The sequence below is a fragment of the Trichosurus vulpecula genome, chromosome 5 (assembly GCF_011100635.1).
Source record: "Trichosurus vulpecula isolate mTriVul1 chromosome 5, mTriVul1.pri, whole genome shotgun sequence".
NCBI classification, from domain to species: domain Eukaryota; kingdom Metazoa; phylum Chordata; class Mammalia; order Diprotodontia; family Phalangeridae; genus Trichosurus; species Trichosurus vulpecula.
In genome coordinates this window covers 294114089-294136470 of record NC_050577.1, presented here as the reverse complement: position 1 = coordinate 294136470, position 22382 = coordinate 294114089, and the positions used below count along the sequence as shown (strand labels likewise).

The window sequence follows — 22382 nt, the reverse complement described above, 5'->3', positions numbered from 1 at the left end:
GAAAGGACCTCAGAGGCCATCCAATCTAATCCTATCCTTTTAGAGATGAAGAAATTGAGGTCCAGAGAGTGAAAATGATCAACTCCAGGTCATATAGGTCAGTAAGCTGGAATTCAGCTGAGGTTCTTCTGATTCCGAATCCCTTGTCCTTTCCGCTGGACTGGGGCCCCAGCTTAAGATCAAGACTTGCTCAGGATTCTCCCCAAATCTGTGTATGAAAAGGAAAGGAGCCCCTTTTACTGATCAGGTAGGTTAAAATGAGGCCGGGAGAACAGAGGAAGGCTGCCCAAGGCCACTGCCACTGCGAGAAGTTGGGCATCGAGCTGGGCTTGGGCAAGGACCCAGGGGAGGGGCCAGAGAGCCAGGGGCCTGACGTCTGAAGAAGGCAGGTGGTAAGTGTGGGCTGTTGGGGAAGGCGTTCCATGCTCCCCCACAGAACAGGTGGCAGATGGGCTGCCTAAAGATGGTGCTACGGGCCTCCTTAGCATGGGTCAATGGTTTTAGTGTCCATTTCTGTCCACATTCAAGGGACAGCAGCCACAAGAAAAAGCACAAATGATAAAACAAAGAGCTTCAGAAGATAAATATTCTTGATACGTCAAACACATGTCCTATCAAACGCACAAACACCACTACTTTGGTTGGGGGTGGAGGGGGGAGAGAGGCAATCAGCAGGAGAGAAAAAAATCAACAGCAGAAAATAAGGTCCCAGATTTCTGGTGGGGGTCTCCCAGCTGTTGAGATAGGTCTCACCTTCCTCCTGCTCAGAGCATGCCTCTCCAAAGCAGAGGACTTCAACCTTGACAGCCCAAACGCCCCCAGACTCAATGCCCTGGCCAGCCCTCACCCAAGAGACAATAACCCATAACATGAGTTCAGAGGCTCAGTTGGATTGAGTTCTGGAGAAAGGCCTGGAGATTCAGCCTCCTGCCCCTTCCGAATTCTGACTGCTAAACTGTCCTCCTCCAGAATAGGAAAGCTCCCATTCACATTTACCCCAACTGAAATCTCTCCCCTGTTTTCTCCTTGGCAGAGAGACATTCTCCTACCAAGTAAAGGGAGTCAGTTATCCCAGTAAGAGAAAGGGAGAATGAGAGGGGAGGATGTGGGTGGCAGAGAAGACCCAGAAATATTTACAGAGCCCGGGGGCTGCTGCCCTTGTTGGGATCCCAACGGCAAGGGGAGTGAAGGCAGTATGGCTGCCCGGTTCCCTCACTTCCCCCAGGCATGGCTGGGGGCATCCTCCAGAGCCATGTCCCTTAAGGCACTGCTTGGGTGGGCTGCCCTCCGCACACCTCTCTTCCTACTGAATGGTGCATTTCTCCCTCTCTCGGGCTTGGCCCTCCCGCAAGACTTTGGACTTGATATATTTGAGGTCGCTGTTGACGCTGGGCCGGCGGGCAAAAGGGGAGATCATCCCATACGCATCCATCTCCTTCACCCGGCGCATGCAGAAGGATTTCTGGTGGAAGGCGTCTCCGTACTGGACCGAGATCTTCCGGTGCAAGGCCGGGCTCATCTCGTGGGGGAGCTTGGCCATGCTGAAGAGCACGTAAAACATCTCGTCCACGTTGGTGTTCTTCTTGGCCGACACTTCGAAGTAGGCGCAGTTCTCGTCCCCGGAGACAAGGAGCTCAGCCTCGTCGGTGGGCACCTGGCGGTAGAGTTCCCCGTGGTCATTCTTGTTGCCACAGATCACCATGGGCAGGTCAGCCGTCTCCTTGGTCTTGTTCTTCAGGCAGGATTTGACCTCGAGGATCTGCTTCTGGAGACGTTTGACTTCATCAAAGGACTCTCGATTATCCAGGCTGAACACGAGGATGAAGACATCTCCTGTAGGAGAGATCAGAGAGGAATGCTGCTAAGTGGACAGCGGGATCCAGCGAAAGGGCATCGGACCTACCTTTGAACCCCGCCTCCACCATTTAGTGGTGTGTGGTCTGGCCCTACGTGCTTCGTTTCTCTGAATCAGCCTGTAGTGGATAGGGCACTCAAATGGGAGGGCGGGAGGGAGGAAGAGACGAGAGAGGGAAGGGGGAGAGGGGAGCGAGTGAGAAGGAAGGAAGGAGAGGGAGAGAGGGAAACAGAGAAGGAAGGAAAGGAGAGAAGGGAGGAAGGGAAGGATGGAAAAAGGGATGGGCAGAGGATGGAGGAAGGAAGGAAAGGAGGAAGGAGGAAGAGATGGGAGAGGGAGGGGGAGGGAGGAAAGGAGAGAAGGGAGGAAGGGAGGGATGGAAAAAAAGGAAGGATGGAGGAAGGAAAGAAAGGAGAGAGGGAGAAAAGAAGGGAGAGAAAGAAGCGAGGAAGAGAAGCAGGGAAGGGAGGGAGAAGAAGAGGGAAGGCTTTATGAAGCGTCTGCTATGTGCACCGTACTAAACACTGTACAAATATTGTCTCATTTGATAGGAGGTACCTACTACTATAATCCTCATTGTACAGTTAAGGAAACTGAGACAGTCAGAGGTTAAGATACTCACCCAGGGTCACACAGCTAGTAAATGTCTGAGCTGGAATTTTATTTCAGGTCTTCCATATTCCAGGCCCTGGGTTCAAATTCTGCCTCAGACATTTACTACCTGTGTGAACCTGGGCAAGGCCACGGACCTCAGTTTCCTCCTGTAAAATGAGGAGGTTTGACACGATGGGATCTAAGTTCTGAACACCCGGTTTCCTCATCTGCCTACCTCCACCTTGGATACATTTACACAGTCGGTGCAGTGGGTCTGCCTATAAAATGAGGGAGTTGGCTTCTGAAGTCCCTTCCTGCTCTAAGTCTCTGATCTTATGGGTGAGTCTCAGTTTTCTCACCCATAAAATGGGACTAATAAAATTTTCCCCACCTTCCTCAGAAGATTGTTAGGGAAGAAAGTGCTATAAAAAGCCATTGTTATTGTTACTAATTCCCGGGTTTTACTGTGGTTGCCATGGCTTTTCTCAGAGGAGCTGTGGGCAATGTCAGCCTGGCAGTATTTTCCGCTCTGGCTGCCAGGCCACGTCCCATTGTGATAATCCCACGCCCCCCAGGATTCTACTGCCTCTCGCCACGTTCTCGCCTTCCAAAGCGGGGCCCTGCCTCACAGCTGGGGAGAACAATGCGATTGAATTGATTCCTTTGAGCACTTCCTGCGAACCGATGCTGTGCTAGGTGTGGTGTTGAATTCAGAATGGCTTCCCAGTCCTTCCTTTTCTTTCTCTAGCTATTGTTCCGAAGCTCTTTCCCCTAACAGAAAATCATGGGCTCAGAGAAAGTCAGAGCGGGAAGGGTCCTTCAAGGCCCAGAGAGGGTAAGGTCTAGTCCGGCTAGTAAGTGACAAGCCAGGCCTCCAGCCTCCTCGGACTCCATCCACATGTACTGCTCTCTCCCACACAAATCCTCTCATCTGGGGGTGAGAGAAGAAGCAGAGCAGTCCCTAAGAGGGGGTCAATCAGACGATCATCTTGGACCCACGTTTTGCCCTCTTCTGGGAGGTAAACACAAGGAAGGAGGGCATGGTAGGCATGGGGGACTGCCTGTGCAAACATGCAGGTGGAGGAAATCATGGGCTCATTAAAGTCCAAACCCTTGTGGAAGATAGAAAGTGGCAGAGCTTGGGATCTGAACCCAGGTCTGTTAGCTCTTCCCGCTATACTCTGATGTCCCCAACGAGCCTCCACTGCAATGATTTCAGGGGCTTCTCTATTCCCAGGCTTGTCCCAAAGGGAACAGATGGTGCCAAGCTAAACCTAATTTTCTTCATTGATAGGGTTACTAAGTGGTTAGATCAGGAGATCGCTTTGCTTAAATTGTAGCAAAATATTTGTCAAAGTATCTCTTTGGCTCTTCTCCTGGGAAAGACAGAGAGATGAAAGAAATTGTGCTGAATTTAGAGTCAGGGAACCTGGGTTCAAATTCCTGCTTTGCCATTTGCTCCCTGTGTGACCTTGGGCAACCACATAGACCCTCAGTTTCCTCCTCTGCAAATGATGAGGTTGGACTGGACAGCTTCTGAGCTTCCTTCCAGCTCTAGCTCTATGATTTTATAATATATTTATAATTATAATCCTATAATATCCTAGATATTCCTCATCTATAAAATGACAGGGTTGGACTAGATGGCCTCTGAGGTTCCTTCCAGCTCCACAGTAAAACTATGATCCCACATGGTCCCGGTCAGTAGCTCTCGAGGTGTGGGCTGGGGACCTGTGGGGGTCCCTGAGATGCTTTTGGGGGGTCTGCAAAGTCAAAACTATTTTCATAACAATACTAAGATATTTTAATTAGGGACAGCTAGGTGGCACAGTGGCTGCATTCAAATCCAGCCTCAGACACTTACTAACTGTGTGACCCTGGGCAGGTCACTTAACCCTGTTTGCCTCAGTTTCCTCATGTGTAAAATGAGCTGGAGAAGGAGTTGACAAACCACTCCAGTATCTTTGCCAAGAAAACCCCAAACACAATCACAAAGAATCAGACATGACTGAAGTGACTCAACAACCAACAGCAAAAATTTAATTTCTGGTATGGTATATGTCGATAGGTATAACCCACCTAAACAAAAGCTCTTTGAGGTGGGTCTTCAACTATGGAGAGAGGTCCTCAATAATTTTTAATAGAATAAAGGGGCCCTGAGACCACAAAGTTTGAAAACCACTAGCACAATTAGCTGGATTTGGAACTGGTTAAAGGGCTAGCCTCAAAGAATCCTCCTTTGTGGTCATCTTGGAAGGAGGTCTCCAGTGAAGTGCCCTAGGGATCTGTTCTTGGCCCCATATGATTTAACATTTTTATCAATGACTTGAATAGAGGAATTGCTCTCCTGCTCTTCAAAGGACACAAAGCTGGGAAGAAAAAACTTACACTTTGGATGACAAGTCAGGAATCCCCCCAGATCTTGAAAGACTTGAGCAGTGGGCTAAAATGTAATAGGGATCAATGTAAAGTGTTTCCCTTGGGTTCCAAAAAATCAGTTTCACAAGAACAAGCTGTGAGAAGCATAAAAGGACAGAATTCTGTCTCCAAAAGATTTGGGCATTAGTAGATTAACAGTAGAAGACTCCAGCCGCCTTGTGAGAAATGTAATGCCTGAGAGGCTAGGGAGGTTTGAGTCTTCTGGTTCTCTGCCCTAGTCAGACCACATCTGGGGTTTGGTGTTGAGTACCAGGCACCAGAATTTAGGAAGGAAAGAAAGAACTTAAACACCTACTATGTAGTTGTAAGTAGGATAAGGACATAGCGTCACTATGGGCTAGTTATTTTTAAAGTATCTCATTTGTACTTGAAAGGTGGTCTGATGGAAGAGGGACTAGACAGACGAGAAGCAATGGAGGAGATGGTGTGGAGTGGGGACAAGGGTTTGTACGGGCAAAGGCTTCCCACAGATCTCTTTTTGTTAGCAATAGGGCAAGCCAGCCTACCTCCTTCCTCCCTGAGTCTCTACTCAACACTGGCCCTTGGGGAGAGGGCAAAGCCTGGGTTTCAGAATGGGCACCTGGATTCACCTTATCTTGGGGGGAGGGGAGCATTTCTGTCTTTTCCTCTGCTTCCTCCCCACCTCCAGGTCACATCAGACTTCCACTGGTCCCTGTGTCCAAGTGCTCAGGGTTCATCCTGTTTTTCCCTTTGCTGAGTCCTAAATAATATAGTATACTCCTTCTTAGCTTGGGCTTCCCAGAATCCTTAATTCCCATCAAGGTTCAGCTCAAGAATGATGTTCCTATGAGCTCTTAGCTCTCAGAATTCAGAGCTGGAGAGAGATTAGACTTGGGCCTCTTGCATTTTACAAGAGGAGGAAATTGAGGCAGTGTCTGGTCCAGGAGCAGTCAGGTAACTACTAGCGGCCATGGAGGATGAGAGCCCTCTGACTTCTAGACTCTTAGCTGAACACCAGAGAATTACAGGGAAGGGTTCTGACTTCCCCCTTCCTCCCTTACATAGATTGCGCTAAATAGAAATTCATGTTTCATTTATTCAATTGGATGTATTTGGGTCTGAGCCCCTGATGGGTTGTGGTGTTAGGGAAAGCACTCCCAGCTCACCCTTCCCCCACAATGTCATGCAATATTAATGGGGCATATTCTTCTGGCTGCACACTCCAGCGAGTACCCATCAGTCCCTGAGCTCTCCTCTGCATACAGAAACACCAGCACTGACTCACCTCCAAGTCAGCACTCTGTTTTCCCAATGAATTGAGGTTATATGTTTGTCCTGACAAACCTTACTTGGGGTTGCTCGTCACCAGGGGTATAACATAAAGATCTAGAGACTTGAGATCCACTCCCAGCTTCCCAGCTGTGTGACCTTGGACAAGCCTCTCACCCTCTCTGGCCCTTGACAATGGGAATGTCATTGCTGTTCTGCCTTTCCTACAGCTAAGGCCAAATGAGACAGTAGACATTGAGGAATCTGAGCAGTTAGAATAGAAGATCCTTGAGGGCAGGGACTGTTTGGCTTTTGTCTTTATATCTCCGGGGCTCAGCACAGTGACAGGCACATCACAGATGCCTAACAAATGCTTTTTGATTGATTGACTAGAGTGGCCCAAGAGGAGCAGGCATGAGCCAAATCATTGCTTAGTAGACTGCAAGCTCCTTGAGGGCAGGGGCTGTTTGGCTTTTGTCTTTGCATTGCCAGTGCCAGGCAGTACCTGGCACAGAGGAGCTTCTTCATTGATTGAGTGATTGAAAGGGATTTGTTCCAGACTGACTGGAGATTTAGGATTCTAAGATTTTTTCAAGTGTTTTTGCCTCTTTCTGAATCCTCAGTTCTCAACAGTGTCTGAAATATAGTAGGTGCCTAATAAATGCTTGTTCACTGACTGCTTGACACGCCTTATGTTTTGCTGCCTCTCCCCTGCTTAGACTGTCTCTCACTGCCTTCCTCACTCAAATCCTACTTAGTTTTAGATGTCCTGGGAGCCTTCAGACCATTCCAGGCAGAAGGCAAGGTCACTGTCAGAGGATCAGGGTTGAATCTTGGCTCTGCTAATTACCAACAGAGTAACCTTAGGCAAGTGAATCCCTCCTCCCATTGTCCTCTTCACCTCAGTTTCCCCATCTGGAAAAATAGAGATGGACAAGATGATCTCTGAGGTCTCTTGTTTCTTATTCCTACAAAGCCTGAAGCACCAACATTAGATGGATGCCCAAGGAGGCCTGTGCTCTTAAGATCATAGGATGATAGAGCTGGAAAGAGCCTTAGAGATCACTCCTTCATGTCCCAGAGGAGGAAAACAGGCTGAGAGGCAAAGTAACCTGCCTTGGTGGCCCCGTCTCTCCCCTCAGGGGATGGAACTGCCTGCCTCCCTCTGTCTTCTCCCCTCCAGGCCCTCACCTGTGAGGATGGACAGCCTCCTCATGGCTGGGAAGGGGTGGTTGCCTGACGTGTCCAAGATGTCCAGCTGATACATGTCCCCTCGGATGTTGTAGACCTTTCGGTGGAAGTCCTCGATGGTGGGGGTGTATTGGTCTTCAAAGCGGCCATTGAGGAACCGGGAGACGATAGAGCTCTTGCCCACTCTTGAGGCCCCTAAGACCACCATGCGGTAGGAATTCTTGGCAGGCACACTGAGTGCACAGTTCCCACTGGATGTAGTCTTCATCATCGCTTGGGGCTGGTGGGGTGGGAGGGAAGAGAAGAGCGTGAAAAGCAGGAGTGATGAGGCCTAAATACATCTAGAGGTGAGACAGATGCTCTTGGAGATCTCTTCCAGCTCAAACTTTGAATGATTGCTTTATTGAGAAGCTTGCCAAAGAGAATTCCTGTTCAGGTAAGGAATTAGACTGGGGGATGTCTAAGGCTCATTCGAGCCCTTTGGTTTTTGTTTTTGAGATTTTCTCTTTTTCAGCTTGAATATTCTATGTTGTAAGTTCCCTCCCAGCTCTGACATCCCCTGTTCTAAGGCTCCTGCCAGCTCTGACAGTCCCTGTTCTAAAGTCCCTCCAGGTCCTCACATTCCTTGTTCTAAGTTCCTTCCAGGCCCTCACAGTCCATGTTCTAAGGTGCTTCCCAGCTCTGACATTCCCTGTTCTAAGGCCCCTCCCAGCTCTGACATTCCATGTTTTAAGGCCCCTTCCAGCTCTGGCCCTTCCAGCTCTGACACTCCCTGTTCTAAGGCCCTTCCCAGCCCTAACATTCCACATTCCAAGGCTTCTCCCAGCTCTGACATTCTGTGGTTCTATGATCCTAAGACACGGTGAGAGAGGCATAGACAAAGGACAAGGGTGGGTTTATTGGATAGACAGAGTCCCATAAGGAGGTTTTTAGGGTGACCACCGTCTCTGGGCCTTCTCTGTTCTTTTTATTTCATCAGGGGGATGGTGTGAGAGTTTGATGTGGAGGAAATAATCCTCTTTCCCAATGGGGAAGGTTTGGTTTTAGATGCAAGGCTTGGCATATGGAGAGCTTGGGTGTTGTCATCCTCAGTTTCCCTTCCTTGCTCTTCGAGCCCTAGGCTCTGCCCTCCCCTCCCCTCCTGCAATTTACACAGAGAATAGAGGAGCAGGAAGATCCACATTTGTCCTCGGGCCAGAGAGACTAAGGGAAAGAGGAAGAAGAAATCTCCCCAGGGGCGTTTAAACACAGGAATGGGCACATTAGCCCAGCTGGGAAAACATCTTTGCTAGAGGTCTTTACAAACAAGATAGGCAGCTGGGGGCACCACAGTGGAGAGAGCGCTGGACTTGGAATCAGAAAGACCTGAGTTCAAATTCAGCCCCAGACAGTCACTTAATCTCTGTCTAAATCAGTTTCTTCATCTGTAATATGGGGATAATAATGGCATCTACTTCCCAGCTTTACTGTGAAGACAAAATGAGATCATTGTAAAATGTTTTGCAAACCTTTTTTAAAAATTTATTTTATTTTAATTTTTTTAATTTTGCAAACTTTCAAGCATTGTATAAATGGAAGCTCTAATCGTCCCCTGTCCCCATCATCATCAACACCCACAAGCTCAGAGCCAGAAACAGAAAACAGACCTAGCAGAGGCTTCTGATTCCCCATCAGAGCAAGTCGAGACACATAATCCTGGCATTCAAAGCCCTCCATGCTTCCTCCTGAGTTTACTTTTTCAGACTTATCTCCCACGGCCACAAAACTTGAGCTCCTACCATTTCCCCTTCCTGAAACGTTTTGCCTTATTGCTTCTCCAGCTTGCTCTCCCAGCCCACCCCCACCCCCATCCTCCCGAACCTTCAGATTGTTGCCTGTCTCAGGAAGCCTTCCCTGATTGCCTTTGTGCCCCAAGTCAGAAGTATGTGTCCTGCCTATGTTCTTGAAAAGTACTTTGGTTCATATGCATGTAGATGGAATATGTTGAATCCCCCCTTGTCTCATCATTAGATAGAAATATGTCTCATCCTTTCTCTCCCACCAGAATATTAGCACAGAATCATGATAATAGCCGCCATTTCTCTGGTGCTTGAAGGCCTGCAAAGTGATTTACGTACATCATTTCATTAGAGTCTCACAGAAAGCCTGGAATCTTTCATTCATTCATTTGTGGTTCAGGGAAAGAATTCTGGAACTATTATCAGAGGACCAGCCTGCCTCAGATACTTGTTATCTGGGTGAGCCTGGGCGAGTTACTTTCAGCTCTCTCTCTGCCTCAGCTTCTCCATCTGTAGAACGGGGATAATAATAGCTGCCATTTCACAGAGTTGTTGACAGGATCAAATGAGATTATATCTGTAAAGTGCTTTTGCAAACCATAAAAGCCAGCAAGCATTACTACCATTCCTTGTAAGTCTTCAATAGATATTTGCTGTATTAAGAATTCATTTATTGGGGTGCAGTGAAAAGAGCACTGGACTTGAAGTCAGGGGTACTGCGTTCAAATCCTACCTCAGAGGCTTACTAGCTGTGTGACTGCTGGCAAGTCATGTACTCTTTGTGGGCTTTAGTTTCATCATTTGTAAAATAAGGGGGTTGGATTTATGGCCTCTGAGCTCCAGAGCTGTGGTGACTGTGTTCATCTAACAGTCCCTGTATGGGGCGCCTCCTGGGTGCAGAGCACTTTGCTCCACACTAGGAGATGAATCAAGACAAGCTTTGTATCTTACTGCTATGGCAAGTCTGCAGAAAGGAAGAGCCTTTCTTACAGCAGGCTTCCTGGAGGAAGAGGCTGGAAGTGAGGGTAGAAATTCGAAGGAGTTGAAATAAAATTCTTGCCATTCTGCTCCTCCCCCTCCCCCTGAGCTCCCCCTGGCTCAAGCAGACCACCGTTTAATTAAATAGACTCCTGACCCTCGGGGTAGCAGTCTGCCTACCCCTACCGGCTGGTCCTGCCCAGCAGGTCTGCTGCTGATGCTAACTTTCCTCTAGGGTGGAAGGAGCAGAGAAAGAGGGCATTTTTGTTAAGATAGCCCTGCCCAGGAGTCACAGTCTGCCTTCTTCAGGGGCCCAAAGGTTCATCCACTGTCTCCCTTTCTATTCCCACCTTATCCTGACACTCTAGAATTAGGGACCAACCACCAGGGTTTGAATTTTGCCTTTTCTCCTTTTTTAGCGGGATGACATTGGCTGAATCACTTCCTCCCTCCTCTGTCAAATAAGAGGCTTGGACTAGATGAGTTCATTCTATATACCAAGACCTTATGACTCTATAAACCCTCATCCTGGGAAAACAAATCCAGTGCTTTCCCCTCATACTTTGCAGGCCACACTCCATTTCCCATCTCAAGCCTTTGCCTAGGCTAGCATGAAACACTTCCTTTGAGTATCTCATTTAAGAGGTCTTTTGTGCTTTCCCCAATTATTAGCTTTTTCTTGACCCCTCCCATAAGGAAATCATTGTATTTCGTACAATTCTTTATTCAGTTATCAGCAAATATGTTGCATCTCCTCAATAGAATAGAAGTTTCTCGAGGTCAGGAACTGTCACATTTTTGCCTTTTTATTTCCAGTAGGGACTGATAGGTGTTCTGATTGGTTTATGACTTAATCAGTTCCCAGGCTATGTGCCTGCTCTATCTGTGGTGGTAGGTATCTCCATTTAGATGTCTCCTGGAGCTGGAAAGAGCTCTGCCACTTAGGACATCACCCCTTAGGAACTACAAAGACTGGCCAACATTTCCAACTCAGGTCTGGGACTAGGGGGCTGGTAGATGAAGGGAGAGAAATAAGGACCCAAGGCAATTAGAGGTGGGTGGTGACTCCCAGACCCCTGAAAACAATCCATCATCACCCACACCCCACAATTCCTATCTCTTAATGCTCAGCAAAGACCAAGAATTACGAAAGCGAGATAGAAAAGATGGAAAAAGAGGGAATGGAGGAGGACTGGTAGAGAGGGAAAAGAGAGAAAAATAAATAGAAGGGGAAAGAAATTAAGTAGAAGAGAGAAATAAAAAGGTAAAAGGGAAGAGGTGAGAAGGAGTGAGAAAAAGAGAAAATAAAATTTAAGAGAAATAGACAAAGACAGAGGATAAGAGGAAGAGAATAATAAAAAGGAGAGAGAAAATGAAAGGAGACAGATAAATACAAAGGAGGAAGGTGTGAGAAAAGACATGTCAGTTTACGAGCAATCATGAGACAGAAAAAAAGATAGAAAGACAGATGAAAGAAATAGGGGAGAGAGATAGGCAGGGAGGAAAAAAGGAAGAAAGGAAGAGAGGGAGGGAGGAAAGGAAAGAATGAAAGAGAAGTGATAAAGAGAGACAAAATGAGGAGAAATAGAAAGGGAGAGGGATAAGAAAGAAACCCAGAAGGTGCAGAGAGTTTGAGATAAGGGGAAAGAGGAAAAGAGAGAGTCATTGGAAAGAGAGGGAGAAGGGGAAAAATGGAGAAAGATAATGAGAGAGGCAAAGAGAAAGGAAGAGCGACAGAGATATGAGAGGGATAAATGAGACAGACGGAGATGAGGGGACAAGAAAAGACAAAGAGAGGAGGAAGGGGAAAACATTCCTTGTTTTAAGGTCTGTTTCAAGTCTGACCATCTGAGGTCCCTTCTAACTAAGCTAAGAGAGAAGAGAGAAGAGAGAAGAGGAGAGGAGAGGAGAAGGAAGAGGGAGAGACAGACAGACAGAGAGAGAGAGAGAGAGAGAGAGAGAGAGAGAGAGAGAGGGAAGACACAGATTTGGGGGAGAGGGAGATGAGAGAAAGGCAGAATGGTGTGAAAAAAGAAAGAAGGGAAAGGAAGAGAAGAGAGAGATCAAAGAAGAAAGAAACAGAGGGAAAAGAAGGGAGAAGATGTGAAGAAGATAAGAAGAAGGGAAGGAAGAGAGGAAGATAGAGGGAGAGAGAAGCAGAGGAGCTGGGAAACTTCTCACTTGTCCCTGCAAAACCTTACTGGGGAGACCCCTACCCTGGAGGCTATGAGACAAGCACTAATTAACGTTGTAATATCAGGGCATGAAGGGCCTTTAGAAGTGTCCAAAGCCAGGACTTGAACCCAAGTTCAGATCCCAGCTCCTTCCACCTCTTCCTGCTGCCATCCAATGGAAAGGTAGGGGGTGGGGTGGCATGGAGCACTAGCTTCTCTAATAGTTTCTCTGAAGGGAATAATAGACACCATGCTCTGCCCACCCCCCCCCCCATACACAAATACCCACCCACACAATTGTTAGAGTCTTTTAGAAACAGGTCCAGACTAGATGAAAGCAATCTTAGTATTCTTTGAAAAGAATAACTCTCTGAGGCTCCTGAGCAGCAGGAGAGTGACCCTCATCCCTCATCCCTTTATGACAAAGACAGCTTCTGGGAATCTGCTACAATCAGCTCTCAGTAATCTACAACTGGCTTTCCAAGAGAATCCATAATTCACTCCACAAGCCCTCCTATGTGTCCAGCAAGGTTCTAGGCATTGGGGATGGAAAGACAGGAATGGAACAGTTCCCGTACATCCTAGAGGGGCTGACAACCTGTGCACCTACTAGTCCAGTTCCCAGGTCCCCTCTGTGGGCCTCAGTTTCCTCATCTGTCAAATGAGACCTAGGGGATTTTGAAGGTCCCTTCCAACACTAAATACTAGGATTAACTGTGAAGTCTGCCTTGATTCCAGGGCCTGAGGATATTAAGATTCATAAGATCACAGACTTGGGTCTGGTCTTTGAAGTGATCTAAAAAGTGACCAGCCAGGGTGGAGTCAGAGCCAGGGGAAAAGCAGGGTTGATGGGCAACCACGATAAGGATATCAGGGGGCTGGGAAGTCAGAGGATCTGGGCTCAAGTCCCTATGAAACTAAGTCTCTTAACCTCTCTGGGTCTCAGTTTTCTCATTTGTAAAGTGAGAGGGTTGGACTCGATGGTCTCTGAAGTCTCTTCCATCTCTAGAGCTAGGATCCTATGATCTTTGACTCCAGAATCCAATAGAAATATCTTGAGGATTATCCTTGGAATCTTGGGTCCTTTCTGTTAATCCAAGATCATCCTTGGGTGCAAATGGCCCCTAGTGCTCAGGAAAGTGCCTCTTTAGCCACACCCTCCCCTGGATGGTTTCCATTCTGCTTGCATCTTGGGAACTTCTTCTAGAGGACTGAGCAGTGGCTTTTGCCATCCAGTATCCCTGAAGTAGATGCACTATGATTCTATTATGTTGGAACTTTCCTTGGGCTGTCTTCACTGGGCAAGTAGCCCCAGGGAGCTTCACCATGACATCCCTTCCATAACACATAGCTAGGATGGCACCTGTTTCATGGGAAAAGCTATTTTTCTGGAGGGGGCATTGCGACCTTCTTGAGTCTGGTGTCTAAAGTAGCTGACTTGTGGGCACTGTCTTGGCTGGCATTGTTTTGAACTGTCCCTCCTGCCTCTTCCTCCTAATTTGTTTACCTTAGAGATAAAGTTCCCTTGATCACTCCCTTTTCACAGAATTATAGGATCACAGACTTGGAGCTGGAAGGGACCTCAGAGGACAGCTAATCCAACCTCTTCAATTGACAGGTGAGGAAACTGAGGCCCAGAGAAAGGAAGGGGCTTAGGATCCTCAAACTGAAAGATGGTCTAACCTGGCCCCTTTATTTTACAGAGGGGGAAACAAGCCCAGAAAGGGGCAACCTCTAACACATGATGGCAGGCCTGGGTTCAAAACCTGGGCATCTGACTTCAAATTCAGCCCCTTTCCATTTTCCTCACTGTACCTCAGTGCCTGTGCAAACTTGGGAAAGATCTGAACCCTTTCTTGGGAGTTCATAAGATTCAAGCTCAAACTCCAGCTCTGTTGTTCACTATCTATATGATCTTGAGCAAAGGACTACAAACCTCTGTGTCTCAGTTTCCTTATCTGTAAGATGAGGGGGCTGGCCTAGCTGGCCTCTGAGGCCCCTTCCAGCTCTGAATCTATGATCCCATGAACCTATGAACCACCCATCAACCTCTCTGCCTGAAATCTCAGTTTCTGCTCCAACTGAATCGAACCTCCTCCACTGGTGCTGCTGTAGACAGCCATGCTCATGGTAGGGTGAGAGAGGCAGTGTGGGACAGTGGAAAGAGCACCAGACTTAAAACTTAGGCAAATCTAGGTTTAAATAGCATATCTGACACCAGCTCTTCAACCTTGGGAAAGTCATTTCCTTTTTCTGGGCCTCAGTTTCTCCATCTGTTAAATAGAGATAATAACCCCCTTCCCCCAATACACACACCTCACATAGTTGTTGTGAGAAGAGAGCTTTGTGGACCTTAAAGAGTGATAGGAAGGAGAGTTTTTGTTAAGCAATGACCAGAGACCGTTGAAGGCTCCATCTATACAGGGCAAACTGGGCCAGATCCAAAGGGCCCAATGAGAATCCCCTCACAAAGCCAAACCCAGTCCAGTCCAGCAGCTCCACACAGGTCCTAGAGGAACACAGGAATGTAGATCTAGAGCTACAAGGAACCTCAGAGGTGGTGAAGTCCAACTCCCTCAATTTTACAGATGAGGAAACTGAAACCCAGAGGGATTGGGATTTACCGGAGGATCTTAGGATCAGAGCTGGGAGGGACCTCAGAGGTACCCCCTTTACAGAGGAAGAAACTGAATCTCCCTCCTCCCCTTGATGGCCCCTACAACTTGAAAAGGAAAGAAAATTAAAAATAACGAGAGAGAGGGAGAGAGAGAGAGAGAGAGAGAGAGAGAGAGAGAGAGAGAGAGAGAGAGAGAGAGAGAGAGAGAGAGAGAGAGAGAGAGAGAGTGTCTTTGCATTCAGAACTATCTCCTGGTTCTTCCTTTTCCTTTGGAAGTAAAAATCCCCCGTTAGGGGTTCTTTCAACCTTTCGACACCTGTTATCAAGCCAGGGGTTTCCCCCTTGTCTGATATTTGCCTGTTTCTGCCCTTGTCTCTTGTCTGTGTAATAAACCGTGGACAGGACAGAAAGACTTAGGAATTCAATTCTCCCACCCACTCACTAATTTCCTCCTGGGAAGGAGAGCAAGGTAGTGCGATGTATTGAAAGGGCCCTGGACTTGTCAGGAAGCCCCGGGTTCAGATTCCTCTGCAGATACGAGCTGTGTGACCCTGGGCGAATTCAACATCCCTGGACCTGTCTCCTCATCTGGAAAATAGGGGAGGGGTGCGGTCAGAGATCTGTAAGATCCCTTTCGGCTCAAAATGTATTATTCCATGTCCCTAGAGGCGACGGCCCCTTCCCGTCCGGTTGCTTCGCACTGTGTCTATAGCCCTCTCTCTTACCTGGGTGTGGAGGGGGCAGTCCCGACCCCCTGATGCAGCCACAGTGGTTTGTTCTGAAGCCTGTTGGAGGCTGCGGGGTGACGGGCGATCTGGCTGCTCTCGCACTTGTCCCAAGTCACTGGCCCCCGGGTCTCCCCGCTGCTGGGCTAGCCTGGATGGGCTGGGATGGTTGCGAAGGCTCCGAAGACCTGAACCCCATGGGGGTGCGCTCCGAGGGCGCTGCTGGCTTCAGAATGGCTCGAAGGCGCAGCTCTGAGCAGCCTCCCCAATTCTCCTTCTTCCACGAACAGGCGGAGCGAATAAAGCCGGCAGCCAGGGACTGGAAGGTAGGGTGGGGTGGAAGACTGAGGTGGGGGTGTGTCTGCCCCCGCCTGATCACTGGCCGAACTGGGAGGGGGGGCGGTGGAGAGCAGTGCGCGCTCACCAGGCAGGTGTCGGGCGTTACAAAATGCCGGGGAGCTCAAACAGACGCCCTGGCAAACAGTTTCACCCTCAGCTCACTCAATTCTGCCCGTTTCATATGGAAGGATCTACTTGGTGTGTTTTGGCCCCCCACCTTCTCTCAGAAGGTTCCCAAGTTGGCTCCGGCCCCGCTTTTCTAGCTGCCTACTTCCCTTCTCTCCGCCCAGGTGAAGGGGAGGCTGGAGTCCTCCGTGCCCGCGGTCCGGGCGGACCGGATAGGAAGTCAGAGACCTCGCCCCAGCCCGGGGCGGGCTCCTTGCTCTCCGCCCTTTGGCTAGTGCCTCGGTCAGTACCCGAGGCCCTAGAGAGTGCTGCAGGTCTCCTTCTGGAGGGCTGACCACCTGGGAGCCAATGTCGGGAACCAGTGGGGAGTGGGAGAGCCCGTGCTAGAGGCCTCTGGGGGATGGAGGGTCGCCTGGGGGGCTTCCCCGCTCCAAGTTCTCTGCGGACTGGGTCTCAGTCTTCTACTCCTGTTCTCCCCTTTGCTGGCCCCTCCTCCCAGCCCCCAAAGTCACCGCGGGAACTTTGCCGGCTGCCTCTGTCACTCTAACTCTTCCCTCCAAGGCGGCAGAGTAGTCTCCCGGGGTTTGGTAGGGGATTGCGTTTTGGAGGGGGCTCCACCAGGGCTCTGCGCCCCCGCGACCCGCGCCGCTGCCTCTGGACTCCCTGCCTGTTAGTAAGTGTGTCAGTCTGCTAGGTTCAGCCTCCCGCAGATCTGCGCCGGGCGGCTGAGCCCAGCCTGCTGCTGCTGCTGCTCTGGGCACTGCAGTCTCTATAGCCGGCTGGCCCTCCTCCTCTCCCCCGGCCCCCAGGACCACACCCCCTAGCACCGGTCTCCGCCAATCAGCGGCAGGGTCTGGGAGCCCGGCCCCGCCCCCGCCCCCTCCTCCGCAGGCACACCCCCCGGGCCGTCAGGCCAGCCGCAGTCAGCCAGCTCCTCGTGCACCGGTGTGTGGCGGTGGTTGGCTGTGGGGGAAGGGGCGGGGGGGGGGGGGGATGGGCGGCTCCTCGGCCCCTCAGTGCAGGCACCGTGACTGGGACTAGCAGAGGCTGCCCTCCCCTGCCCCGCACAGGTGAGGATGGGGAGGCAGGCGGCTGGCTGATCCAGGAGACCGAAGGGATGCAGACTGGATTAGGCGTCTACAGAGAGCCTGCGGTGGGACCACCTGTTCCCAGAGAATGTCGGGAAAACCCTCGGGGGTCCAGACCTCAAAGCCAGGGACCCGGGCCGCGAGTGCCCCCGGAAAAGGGCACAGAATTACTGGTTACCGCTCCCCCTCCCCCAGCTGCTGAGAAAACTGCTGGCTCTGTGGAAAAGACCCCCCCCCCCCAAAAAAAAGTCACCTAGTCTCCTTCCGAGAAGCTGCCGCTACCTTCCTCCTCTTCCTTTTCCTCCTGCCGCACGATCACTCCAGTCTCAGGTATCAGACCCAGCCATGCAGAGCACATGGGCAAAAACGTGCCTCCTGGGAAGGGGCCCCGAGTCACCTTGGCCTGGCCTTCCCAGGCACCCTTCAGCTTGGAGAGGATGGAGTGACTCAAGAGCCACCCAGCCTGAATTGGCCGGCTCGCTCCATCTATTTTTCCCCTATTCCAAGCTCCCCTTGTTCAGAGAGGCACACGTTTAGAGTGGAAAGGAAACTTCGAAGTCCAACCCTTGGATCATAAGACCTTAGACTTAGAGCTGGAAAGGACCTTAGAGGCCATCTGGTCCACCTCCCCCCCCCCCATTTTACAGAAGAGGAAACTGAGGCCCAGGGGAGGGGAGGGACTTGCCCAAGATCGCGTAGTGAAGAAGTGGCAAAGCTAGGATTCCAACCCAGATCCAAATCCACTGATGTTTCCAGTTGCTGCCTCCTGGATTCTCTCCCTCCTCCTGCATTCCCCCCTAGAAACTTAGGCAAAATCGAGGCTGGGAGTAAAGAAAGAATATAGATCTTCCCATGGGGAAGCCTGAGTTCGAGGTCTAGCTCCCCCGCTAATTATTCGACTTTGAGCAAGGTTCTTAGCCCCGCTGGGCCTCTGTTTCCCCATTTGGAAAATGAGGGGAGGGAGACAATTGCTGGCTCAGCATGAAAGTTGGAAAAGCAATCTGAAAAGCCATGTGAGTGTCAGATGTTGCTGCCCCTTCTTCCCTGAGCCTCTGTGGGTGGCTCTCCTTTGGAAGACAGGTGAACTTGATAGGAGGAGCCCTGGATTTGGAGACAGCTGGGTTTGGATCCCAGCCTTCTAGCTATGTGGCTATGGGAAAGCCTCCCTCTTTCAGCCCCCATTTCCTTATCTGGAAAATGATTTATAAAGTCCATTTTAGCTTCAACTCCTTTGACCTGATTGGCCTTATCCAAGTCTAGTGGCCAATGTCTTCTCAGGGTTCCTTCATCATGGGCCACTGGGAAGGATTTTATTCTCAGCTATACAACTCAAAACTGTTGGGCCCAAGAGGCAATATGAGGCAAGGGAAGGTGGTGGGAAGCAGTGGAATGAGGACTGGGATCCCAGGTTGTTCAATCACTTTTCAGTCATGGCTGACTCCTTGTGACCCTGTTTGAGGTATTTTTTGGTAAGGACGCTGTAATGGTTTGCCATTTCTTTCTCTAGGAATCAGAGGACCTGGGTTGAAATACCGCCTCTGATACTTAATGTTTTTGTGACCATGGACAAGTCACTTCATCTTGGTCTCAGATTCCCCAACTATAAAATGAGAGGATTGGATTAGAGGATCTGTTGGGTCCTTTCTAGCTCTAGCTCTATGAAGCTCTGCCCTACCTCCAAGCAGGTTGGGAAAATCATGTCAAGTCCACAAGTATTTACTGAGCTATTACCTTCCCCTCCTGGAAGGGAGTAGGAAGTGCCCTGGGTCCGATTGCCCTCAGGACTCACAGTCATAACATTGTAGAGCTGGAAAGGATTGTCCTGGCTGAGCTCTTATTGTACACAAAAGGAAACTGAGGCCCAGAGGGGGGAAGGGGCTTGCCCAATGTCTTAGCAATGGATCAGCAAGTATTTATTAAGCACCTGCTTTGGGCTGGGCTCTAGTACTAGGTGCTAGAAATGCAAAGACGAAGACAAAACAGTCCTTGTCCTCAAGAGGTTAGCATTCTATGTGTGGGACAAGCTGTACACCTATGAGAAGACACACAAAATGTATCCAGAGTAGAAACAAGGAAATTTCAAGGGGAGACATATATTGGCAGCTGGGTGGCATTGGCAGGAATGGTGGGAATCATGAAAGGCTACGTGGAGGAGGGAGCTTTTGAGCTGAGCTTTGGAAAAAAACCGGAGGTTCTAAATGGTGGCATTCCAGGCATGGGAAGCAGCCTTTGCCTTGGAGGAGACGTGGAATGTTTAAGGAACAGTTGAGGGTGGAGGGGCAGGACTGCAGAGTGTCTGAAGGAGAGTAATAGTTGAAAAGGCAGGTTATGGAGGGCTTGAAAAGGCCATCACAATAGTGGTTGTTCTGTCCTAGAGACAATTGGGAGTTGGGGGGTCCTTGAGCAGAGCATCCGTATTTTTATTTTCTTGGTGGCATCACTCATTCTCCCTCTCTCTTTCTCTGCTTCAGGAGTCTCAAAGATTTTGTGATTTTCGGCTCATCATTCCCATCCCCTTTTCTCCATGCACCCTTCTCTACCAGCACAGAGCTCTATGACCCAACTTCCTTATATTTAGACATCAGAGGTTTGATGTCCCCATTCTTCATTGGCTGATTTTTCTCTCCCCTGTAATCTTCCCAGCCTCTGGAAAGCTAATGAACCTGTCCATGTTTTTCACATTTTCACTGTATCTACCATGATGTTTCATAACAGCTGAAAGATGAAGAAACCTCAGATTTTAAAAGTCCTTTTAATGTTTCATTATTTGTATACTGGGCACCTAGCATGGTGTCAGGCAGATAGTAGACATTTAATAAATACTTGTTGATTGACTGCAACCATCTGAAGATTTTGCAGAAATATTTAACCATTTAGTAAGGGCTGGGATTTCAGAGGGTCTATGACTCCCCCCAAGAGAAACAGTGACATTCTCATAGAACTGAGAAGAGAGGCCAGGCACCCTGACTCTTGGGCCATGCCCTGTTCTTTTGACTGTCTCTATCTATGTGTCTCCCATCTCTAACTCCCCCTTTTACCCCCACCCCTCTATTTTTATTGGTCTCAGGAGATTTTCTTGGATTGGGAAGACAGCTTGGTGTCAGAGACAGGGGATTTGATGTCAGAAAACCAGATTCATTTCACTTCAATTCTGATAAATAAGCATTTACTTTGGGCCAGTCCCAGTGGTAGATGCTAGGGATGCAAAGACTACTTTTGCCCTCAAGGAGCTTACATTCTACTGGGAAGATACAACAGGTGCACAAATCGGTAAATACAGAGTATATAGCAAGTGATACAAAGTTAACTCAAGAGGAAAGTGAAAGTAACCAGTGTGATTGGAAAAGGTCTTATGAGGAAGAAGGAAGCTAAGGTGGGCTTTGAAGGAAGCCAGGGAACCTGCATGGTGGAGGTAAATAGGGAGTGATTCCAATCAAGTACAAAGGCAATCCATCTTACAGGCATGCCACCTCTCTCTGGTCCTCAGTTTCTCTTCTATAAAATGAAGGGTTTAGAATTCGTAGGCTCATAGATAAAGACCTGGAAGATATTTTAGAGTTTTGCTGGCCCACCCCCTCATTCTACAGATGAGGAAACTGAGGCTGACAGGTGTAGTGAGTTGCCCAAATCACCCAGAGAGTAAGGAACATAACTGGGATTCCAATCCAGCTCCTGCAGTCCCTAGTTAAGACTTATTCCAGGCATAACTCCTTTGGTCCTATGATTGTGCCTTCCCTCTGCCTGTGGCCTTCTCATAGTGTGGAGATAATCCCAGGTTTTTAAAGGCTGTGACAGCAGAGCATAAGGTCTGGTGGGTCTTACCAAGCTGAATTGGCTTTGGGGAAGAGCCTAGCAGTGCCCTGTGTACCTGCCACCAGAGGACCAGCCTTGCTAAGCTCAGAGGGGTCCTTTGTCATGGGCCACTGGGAAGGATTTTATTTTCAGCTATACAAGTCAAAATTGAAGTGAACTATTCAGGCACTGGGGTGGGGATAGCAATCTATATGGATGGAGAAATTGCTTACATAGAGGAGAGAGCAGATCCTTGCAATATTGAAGTCAAAGAAGTTGGTCACAGCTTATGCAACAAGGTGAACAGGAATGTATGACTGAACTGGACAAAGGGTCCTCCTTTCTGACCCACAAGTAAAGTCACCATTGATTGGCTGAGCTCCATACAGCAATAACCCACCTCCCTGAAACCAAGAGAACTATTAGTCTAAGGAAGTGAGGCATTGCAACTGAGGGAAATTGGGAGTGAGGCTGCTTCCGATAGAGTTATCTCTGGGGAAGGTTACACTACATCTCAGAGTGGATATACTATAAGTGCTTTCATAAGGGCAGGGAAAACTCAGGGATGGGGGAGAGGAGGCAGTACAAGTCCAGAGAGTGATAAGGGTACGTGTTGTGAGGCCTGAGGAAGTGGGAAGGGAGCAACCTGAACATTGGACAGGAAAGGCAGCAGCCGGGATGTCTCTTCATGTGGCCAAGAGTGACCCTTGAATTTACTTTCTCTACTTTCCATCCCTCCCCCCATGTTCCAACTCTCCTAGAACTGTAAGTAATGAATCTATCCCGATCACCCAGGGACCAGGCATCCCAGAGATTTTCCCAGTCTGCCTAGGGGAATTGGGTCCACTGTAGAGTAGAAATAGCTGTGTGCTAGGCATAAGAAGATTATTTTTTTCCAATGCTAAAAAGGATCACAGGCTCATAGTCTTAGAACTAGGTTTGAGGGGAAGTCACTGCTTTCCCAGCTAGGCTCTCGGGATGGGGAAAAGGGGAAGCAGAGAGATAGGAGCCGTTAGGAGCAGTTGGGCAGCTGATTGGAAGGGACACTCCTGGGCAATGAGGCAAGGTGAAGCCAGATGAAGCCAGATGAAGCAGGAGGCTATCTCCCTGAATGCCACCCAGAAGCAGGAGCAGCCAGGAACGAAATGAGGGCAATGAAGTTGGCTCAACCTATGACAGATCCTGAAAGAGCTGTTAAATATTTAACAAGCTTCATCATTCAACCATTTGGAGCCTGTGAGTCATCAGCCAACATCCGCCATCTCAAACATTGACCATCTCAAACATCCGCCATCTCACACCTCTGCCATCTCACACCTCTCCCAGGCTTCCTCTCCCTCCCTGTCTCTGTTCCCCAGGTCCCATTGAATGGGTTCAGGAATCCCCTTGAAGTGTATAGGATTTGACTGTAAGCTCCTCCTTAGATTGTAAAGTCTTTGAGGACAGGGGCTATCTT

The 22382-nt window shown here is 49.1% G+C and overlaps 1 protein-coding gene across 1 annotated transcript; it reads right to left on the bottom strand.

Annotated features, from left to right (window-relative positions):
• Positions 1-1303: 1303 nt before the first annotated feature.
• RASD2 (RASD family member 2) lies at positions 1304-15726 on the bottom strand. The gene is made up of 3 exons (XM_036758397.1): positions 15582-15726; positions 7310-7589; positions 1304-1833 (listed from the first exon to the last, which is right to left on the bottom strand). Exons 2-3 carry the CDS (start codon positions 7578-7580, stop codon positions 1304-1306), a joined length of 801 nt encoding a protein of 266 aa, XP_036614292.1. The 5' UTR covers positions 7581-7589; positions 15582-15726.
• Between the last annotated feature and the right edge of the window lie 6656 nt (positions 15727-22382).

What these genes read in the sequence shown, in the direction of transcription:
- RASD2 (XM_036758397.1), bottom strand. Translation starts at nt 7,580, where the DNA reads ATGATGAAGACTACATCCAGTGGGAACTGTGCACTCAGTGTGCCTGCC. An exon ending in GAGGCTGTCCATCCTCACAG is followed by an intron (nt 1,834 to 7,309) that starts GTGAGGGCCTGG and finishes TCTCTCCTACAG; the next exon opens with GAGATGTCTTCATCCTCGTG.